Source organism: Elaeis guineensis, chromosome 8, assembly GCF_000442705.2.
Source record: "Elaeis guineensis isolate ETL-2024a chromosome 8, EG11, whole genome shotgun sequence".
In the NCBI taxonomy this organism is placed as follows: Eukaryota; Viridiplantae; Streptophyta; class Magnoliopsida; order Arecales; family Arecaceae; genus Elaeis; species Elaeis guineensis.
This window is the reverse complement of record NC_026000.2, coordinates 1,646,530-1,655,279: the sequence shown is the minus strand read 5'-3', so window position 1 is coordinate 1,655,279 and position 8,750 is coordinate 1,646,530. Positions and strand designations below refer to the sequence as shown.

Sequence of the window (8,750 nt, the reverse complement as noted above, 5' to 3'; positions counted from 1 at the left end):
GTGGGCTTATGGATAAATAAGATTATAGGGGAGCATAGAGGAGCATTGAAGAGGAAATTGGGGAAGTTGGTTTGGTTACAATTGATGGTGCTGGCTTGATTTAATACAATTGATGGCTGCGCAGGTGGTTACGAGATTTTTTTAAAATTTTTTAATTTTTTAATTTTTTTATATTTTAAAAAATAAAATATATTTATTATATCATAATTATGTCATACTGATGTTATGGATCAATTGATGGGATCAATGGGTTGATCCGATTGATCTTTAAATTTTTTTTTTTATTTTGATCTGATTTTCGATCAGATTTTAAAAATATTGAGTTAAAACGGCCTAAGATACCACCGTACTCTGAACTTCTAAGCGAGGACCTCCTTCGGAAGCTGTACTCCGCGGGACCAGCTCCCAAAGGCAGCTAACAAGAATGAGACCAAAAGACACGAAAAACCAAAGTCAGAATTTCAGTCAGTTTGCCGGGTGGAAGGCAATCCATAAATCCAGTATTTCATATCGGTCAGAGAGTCTCTTGCTCATGGGCTGATATTGATGTCGTTCGATTGTCGTCACTCAGCGTCCTCTATCTTTTTTTTCTTTTCTTTTCTTTTTTTTTTGTGCGTGTGTGGTTGGGTAAAACAGCGTCCTCTATCTTTAAAGGCACACAGGCGACAATGTAGTTACTAGAATAGCAGTAACTATTACACAGAGGTCAACTAAGGTAATCTACGTCTACTTGTTCCCTCAACCCAGAATGCAGATTTTGCACTCCCCCAAATTAAATGTGTAACAGAGACCAAAACTTTCAACAACTTCACAATGCTAGAATTGCATGAGATATTTCTAGTCATACCATAAGTTGAGTTGATATTTGAAAGTTAAAATCATTGACGATAGCAAACGCGAGGCTGACTTGGCTAGACACCAATGACAGGCACAGATAACAAACACTGATAGCTCCAGCTAACTGCCCAGAGTCACACTCACATACGAACCTCACGGTTCACTGGTGCCACTTGTGTTCAGATGTGTCCTTTCTCTGATCAGAGAAAGGACATGAGTTCTACGAGTTCACTTGTGCCCTTTTAATAATAATAGTCACAACATTCTTAACTAGATAGTTACGCAGTGAAAGAAACAGAACCTGCGATTGAGGGTATAAAGTTTGTTGCTTTGTATTAGCACTCTTAGTCAATGACAGCATCTGTTTCTCGAACCACCTATAGACAGGCAAATGCATTTCCCTGATCTCTAGCCCAATATTACAGTTTAGATGTGAACACAAGCACGTAACGATGACAATCCAGCCTTTTTCCCAAGTACTTGAGTTTGGTTGAACAAAAGCAAATGCATGATGGATACATATCGCTTATTTGTGTGATCATTTAGAGACTCCCAGTTTCACCAATTATTTGCCATGTATTCTTGCTTGATAGTTTATACTTAACTAGTCAATCACTAATTTCTGAATATAAACAGTTATATTTTGGTCTTAGACTAATAAGAACATAACTGAATGAAATACACTAGGCAAAATACTCATAAATAGTCGGATTCAGATGCATGTGGATATGTGGATTGTTTTTTGCTGCTGTAAACAAGTCTTCTTATAAATTAAAACGACAAAGTCCAACTTATATGGAGAGAGAATAAGGGGTTGATTTTAGTACCTTGACTAGCATTTGGAGGAACTGCTGTTGCGGTCATGCTCATCAATTCTCTTCATGGGATAGAGTTTTGAAGCTGCCATTACAGCAGGCAGCCATTTCTTAAATAGAAGACCACACTGAATTCATCAAGAACAATATTCTGGAGTAAGATATTATATCCATCAGTATAATAAAACAAATATCTGCTATGATATTAACAGAGGTGGGCCGAGACTGTTCGAGCGCAATGGTATTATCTTCATTACACTGTGCAATGAAAAAATAATCGGACTTCTAGCAAAAAAAAAAAAAATAATCGGACAAATAGGCTGTTTCATGAATCAGCAAATCATCAGGCTCCTCTAGCTACTGATCAACAAGAGACATAGCCAACACGCATTCTGGACATCTTACAACAAAAGCATCTGGCCAAGGCTGAGAAGATATGGGAGAAGCAACTAACATGTACATTGTAGTACATGCTTCAACCGCAAAAGTTACAGTTGGTCGTATAAACTGGAACGCTTTCAGCAGTGGCGCAATTATTCTGTAGCCTTATAGATACAACATGGAACTATAAAGTAGGCAATTAAAACTCGGGTTTTCAGTGCATCTGAAGTGGATCACTCCTTACAGTTTGATCCGCCTATTTTACATGGTAAAGAATCTGTTCTTACAGTTGGCTTAGAGCAGTTCAAAGCTGTAAGTTGTAGGAACCAAAAGTTTCTGATTTTCCTTTTTTTTTTTTAGTTTTGCATAAATTTCTAGTATTGGTTGTGTGAAAGGCCTACACATATTCCATGATAAGTTGTATACACAAGTTCGGTGGCAAAAACAAAGACCTACAAGTCAGAAAAGCTGTAACATGGTGTAATGTGAGAAACATTAAAGCATCTCAATCTTTTGCTCTGACAGTAACTCATGAATGATCATGATCTAGTCTAGAGCAGACAGATATCTCAGCAACTTGCTGTGTTGACGTTCCGATATAGATAATTGCAAGTATCACTGTCATACAAATTGCAGTCAATATCTGTCCCTGAAATTTTTATAAGTTCGGTAGTTATTTCGTGGATCTGCTTCAATTCAAAGAACTAGTGGGTTACAACATATCTAAAGATCAAATAATTTCTAGTTCTCTTAGCTTCTCTTCAAAATAAAGAAAGGAAAAAAGGGTTGCCTATTATATGAATCCGGTACCTTTCTCAACTCTCCACATAAAAGATGTAAATGTTACTTCAGTCATAATTGGTTAGACTAACACAAACTTGGACATTAATGCTTTCCTATGTAATTACATATAGAACAGAACTATTGCATAGAAGTATCTTGACAGAAAGCGGTACCTTCCTGTGCTTATGGCTGGGGGTTGACTCTATTGTGGAACTTACATATAATTTCGATATCTTATAGGAGGTTTTATGTAAAATTGTGCATGTTGAGTTTGAAGTTTTAACTAATCTCTGCAGTCCAATTGTTGGGGTTCGTTCACTGTATACAAACCCCAATATGCGACATAATTTCTTCTGAAGGGGAGTCATATGAATCTAAGAAATACATAGCTCAAACTTGCACTAGTCCCGGTAGGCAAAGTGCCGGGTCCAGCTCAAAATTGAACATACGCGTTCTTATATATTATGCCCTGCATGGCATAACGATTAGATGCGAGTTTTTCATATAAAGAATTTTAGTCGCCCTCGTGCGACACCCATGCACGGAATAACCTAAACTGGAGTATATGTCTCAAGGCTGGACGTGATATACCACAGATCAAATCATAGTGTACATTCCATGAAAAAGGAAAAGGGCACATCACCGTTCCTCCCATCCGTCCGGTCTTCCACGATGCTATGCAACAATGGAATTCTATTCTCGAAAAAAAAAAGGAATCTGGGCAGAGCTGAACATAGGCCGGGCTTCGGCACAAACAACATCAGAGTTTAAAGAAGCCCAACCCAACTCCCGACGAAAAATGAATGCAGTTGAAGCCCGGGGGCCGGCCTATGATCAGTTCTGGGTTGGGAGGATGTTTCCATATTTTTACTATTTTACTCGACATTCGAATCACTTCCTCAAGCTTCGCTCCCCACTTCTGTCGACGAGGCGAGGTAGAGTTTCTTTAGCCGGCAACGAGCGTGCGAGCCCCTGAAGCTTTTGGAGATCTGGGCAATGGCGAAGAGGAGGCCGACGAGGACACGTGGACCGTGGATTCTAGGTTGTGGGCTCTTAATTTATGAGGTTTAGACGGTAACTAACATCAGGGGTAGTTTCTTATGGAATATATGGTGGACGAGAGAGTTCTCTTTCTTCGCAACTGCCGCCCAGCCTACCCACCTGTCAAAGCCCAACGGCGAGACTTCTAAAGGCCTCTTACAAACTGACTTAATATCATCTCATTTAGGACCAAGGAATTTTAAAGAGGCAGTCAAAATGAAGGGTGACATTGCCGCGAATTGAATCTCCAAAGCAGCGTAGAAATCGAATTCTCGATCTCTTGTACCAGAGTAAGAGGTGGTAATAATCTCTATTGTTACACAGCAAAAATATTCTGAAGTAATCCGGCTCCCCCTGATCAGGCAGGGGGACGAATAGTACACACTGCACGTCTTCTCACATGAGCTTGTCCGCCCATGCTGTGTTACATGTATCATACCTGTACGCTACGTAGGAGCTGTCCGAATCCATCAGCAAAAGTATAGGGTCCAGAGTAGCTTGATCTGTTGAAAGCCTCCGTATTGCATCTCCAGAGCTTCCTTCTTCCCTCATCATTCCAACTATTCTTTCCCTGACATCCATTCTCTTTCTCTCTTTGGAATCTCTCAACTCCTTCCTTTTATCCCTGCTCCCAGATTTCCTCTTCCACCTCACCTCCATCACCTGAGAACCAGTCGCAGCTCGTTCCCACATTCCATAGATCTCAACTCCTGCTCTTTTGCGTCCATGCTACATCGATGCAAAGGCTATCTAGACGTCCGAGCCTTGACCCTTTACAAAGGATTCCATTCAATCCCCAGAGCCCAAAATCGCGTCTTTTTAACTGCTGAATTCCGTGATCTTAACGATGATGCCATATCGGGGTTCAAGGGCTTGTCGAAACCCAATACATTCCGATGGAATTCAGTCATAAGAGCCCATGTCGATGCAGGGTTCTTTGATGCAGCTCTCTCCTTCTTCTCTGCTATGCGCGAGGCGGGAGCTCGGCGCGATCACTACACATTTCCTCTTGTCAACCGTGCTATCTCATCCCGCACGGAGCACTTTAAACTCGGGGAAGCAATCCACTGCCTTGGAATTCAAACAGGTTTTGACAGTGATGTCTATTTCTGCAATACAATGATAGAAGTGTATGTGAGGAGCGATTGTATCGGCTTAGCTCGCCGGCTGTTTGATGAAATGCTTGTTAGAGATGTAGTTTCTTGGACCTCCATGATCTCAGGTTACATTCAGATTGGAGACACTCATGAACAATTTCGGCTATTCCGCAAAATGCAGAGGGAGGGTTTGGAGCCCAGTTCGGTGACACTAGCAGTCACACTACGAGCATGTGGTGTCGTGAAAGATGTGGTTGGAGGGATTCAATTGTTTGGCTATGTAATTAAGAAAGGATTTGAAAGTCATGAGTTGGTACAGAATTCAGTCTTGGTGGTGTTCAGCAAAGCTGGTTGTTTCAAAGAGATGAAGGAACTCTTTGGTAGGATTCAGATGAAGAGTGTTGTTTCTTGGAATATTATAATGTCGGCGTATTACTCAATGGGTGATGTTTCCCAAGTAGTTCATTGCTATGAAAAGATGAAGACTGAGCTGATTCCGAGCCACGAGACACTTACTTTGGTTATCTCAGCATTTGCCAAGTGTGGGGACCTTCACCAAGGCCAGAAGGTACAGTGTTATGCACTGAAAAGTGGGCAAATAGACGTGGTCTTGGAAGCTTCTCTTGTGGATTTTTTTGCCAAATGTGGAGAATTGGCATTGGCTATCCAGTTGTTCGAAGAGATTGAAATGAAGAACAGCACTTCATGGAGTGTCATGATGTGGGGTTTTATCCAACATGACCAGTTCAGAGATGCTATTGATCTGTTTCAAAGAATGCAAAGTTCTGGTTTTGAACCGAGTGCTGATGTTTTACAGGGCTTAGTTCTCTCATATACACATTTAGGTGCTTTGGGATTAGGTAGAGGAATTCATGGGTACTTGATGAGGAACAAGTTTGGCATCGACTCAGATGACAAAAACTTGGAAACATCCATCCTTAACATGTATGCAAAGTGTGGAAGCATCGTCTTAGCACAAAGGTGTTTTGATATTATGGTTCTCAAGGATACTGTAGCATGGAGTTCGATGATCGAGGGATATGCAGTCCATGGGCTCGGATCAGAAGCGTTGAGATTATTCCACCAAATGCAAAAGGAAGGAATCACACCAAATGGTGTTACGTTTCTGAGCTTGCTATCTGCTTGCAGCCACTCAGGACTTGTGAGCGAAGGGAATGAGGTGTTTGATTGCATGACCAGAAATTATGGGATCAAGCCTGATTTAAGCCACTACACTTGTATGGTGGATTTGCTTGGCCGATCAGGGAAGCTTCATGAAGCTTTGGAGGTAATTAACTCCATGGATGCGGAACCTGATGGTCGAATTTGGGGTTCTCTGCTTGCCTCCTGCAGGACATATTCAGATGGTAAACTTGGCAACTACGCAGCCCAAAAAATTTTTGATTTAGAACCAGACAATGTCGGTTATCATGTTGTGCTGAGCAACATCCATGCTACCACTGGTAAATGGGATGTTACCAAAAATATTCGGAAGTTTATGGGTGAAAAAGGTTTTGTAAGGAGACCTGGCTGGAGTTGCATAGAAGAAAAGGGTGGGCTTCAGATGTTTGTTGCTGGGGATAGATCACACCCTCAAGCAGGCGAGATCTATGAGGCCTTGGGATGTCTGTCTAAGTGTATGGAAGAAATACATGCTTTTGAAACATCTTGGATGGGTTGGGGTTGTATCTTTACCACAAAAGAATGATTGATCTTCTTTCATAATGTTGACAGGTGGATCGCATCTCACATAGATCTCAAAGCACTCTGAATTCTAGCATAGCAGTCTCATTCATCCTCCTACACAGATCTTGAAGCGGCCATTGTGCGATCCAATGGTGGATTTGTGCAAGAAAGGTGAATTCTTCTTTCGTATGAAAGATACAGCTGCTGTCCATCTTGGATTGAAATGCCAGAATGCTCGGAAGACAAATTGGGGAGGAACCAAAATGCATGTATGACAGAACAAACACCTTGTGTACAATTTTTATTGGCAGCAACAATCATTAAAAAAAGGAAAAAAGGAAAATTGACATGCCACATATTTAGTGACATGTACCTTGTTTTAGAGTGGCTCGGATTTCTCCACAACAAGAATTACCAAAGTGATCACAGGAAGAAAAGCAATCTCCGAGATGTTGGAATCGGTTGTTGTCTCTCACAACAATCTTCCTGCCCATCACGAGCTTGGCAGCATTGTATCAATCCCCCCACATGCGTTTGTTCTTGCATGGTCCCCATCTTCATGCTCTCACTCGTCCTCATCAGCCCAAAGGCTGCTGCTTGCTTCTCGCCGTAGCCTTGCAATACTTCCACCCTCTCCTCTCCCAGTTCATGGAGCACTGGAGCTGAGCATATTAAACCGTGTATCATCTCTAAATCGCTCCACGTTCTGCAAATCTTTTCAGGCTCTGGGAGCCCGTCGTCCCCTGTTACATGGTTACAAATTTTACCACCCATACGTATCCAGGTACAACCTGGGTCCTTGCAAATGCCGATATCCTCCAATCTCCTCGTGATTCTTCTCACATAATCCCACCTTCACGAGCTTGTATATGGCTCTGGAGCCAAAGCATGCTCGCGGTGCGAGGACAAACACCGGGGAATCGAGCCTGTTGAACTAAATTTCCTTGGTTTCAGGCACTTAAATAAATAAATAAATAATAACATCATCTTTTATATCGGCAAAATTTTATTCATTTATAAAATATTATATATTACATCAACAAAAAAATTTATTTCTGAAAAATATATAGATCTAAAAGTAATCATTTCTGAAAAGTGTATAGATCTATAGCGATATAAATAGGGCCGCTAAAAATTTCTATATAGAGGTTTTACCGTGATACGTTTCTTATCAAAATATTACAGCTAAACTTTAGCAACGAGTGCCGGTTGTAAGAGCTTTCTTTCTAGGCCCAGGGCTTTCCATCTACGAGGGCACCTAGCTTGAGACATCATGGGCTGGACTTGGGCCTAGACGATATTAAATTTATATAGAACAGGCCTGAAGTTCAATTAAAAATCAATGGCCTCTAGGCCCAAGATCCGACCCATGATCAGCTCTATGCGAGATTGGGTGAGGCAAGTGACGAGGAACCCTGGAATTTGACGTTGCCGTGATATTAAACATCTTTGTTAACATATTATTTAAGTGCATTTTTATAAGTTATAATATGAATCACCGAGAACGACGGACTGGGACTGACAAAAGCCATCCTAGCCAATCCGTCCCGATGTAGAACACATTACGTTGATCTATCAGAACAGTTATCCAATCTCCGTCCCAGTAAACTACTAAACAAAAAAAACTTCCAACCACATGCCAGCAGCACAGCGCACGGATGATATAACACATACGGTTTATACAACCAACTATAATAGATAGTTAAAAACAGGCCAATCAAAATTTAGTTAATCATTTTTGCATGACATGTCAAGGAAACCACGTTTGACTACTTGTCATTCATCCAAGGTCATCTTTGCATGGTTAATTGCGGGAATTAACATCTTAAAGAAAGTTATTAGGGCTGGAGGAAGTTTTTTATGCAAGTAGTTACCGACAACCAACAAGAAGGGAATTACGAGGATAATGAATTGTAAAAAAGGATAGTTATTAACCGGAATCCGCATCATTAAAGGTCTGTTTGGATGGTTGGACCCAAAATCCTATGGGATTCATGGTTCAATCATAAAAAAATATTAGATTATAAATAGATCAGATCCTATATTTATAAATATTTAAAATTATTTTTGAGATCATTTTTTCTCTATGGGATCGGACAGATCATTTTTT

General features: G+C 40.8%; 1 protein-coding gene across 2 annotated transcripts; it reads left to right on the top strand.

Annotated features, from left to right (window-relative positions):
• Positions 1-4,093: 4,093 nt before the first annotated feature.
• On the top strand, positions 4,094-7,628 carry LOC105050947 (pentatricopeptide repeat-containing protein At4g35130, chloroplastic-like). Of its 2 annotated transcripts, XM_073242711.1 has the most exons (2): positions 4,094-6,591; positions 6,689-7,628. In XM_073242711.1, the coding sequence occupies exons 1-2, from the start codon at positions 4,584-4,586 to the stop codon at positions 6,706-6,708; spliced, it is 2,028 nt and encodes a 675-aa protein (XP_073098812.1). In that variant the 5' UTR covers positions 4,094-4,583; the 3' UTR covers positions 6,709-7,628. The 2 variants fall into 2 exon arrangements, with proteins under 2 accessions (XP_073098812.1, XP_010929475.2); XM_010931173.4 differs by having other exon boundaries at positions 4,096-7,626.
• The last annotated feature ends 1,122 nt before the right edge of the window (positions 7,629-8,750 follow it).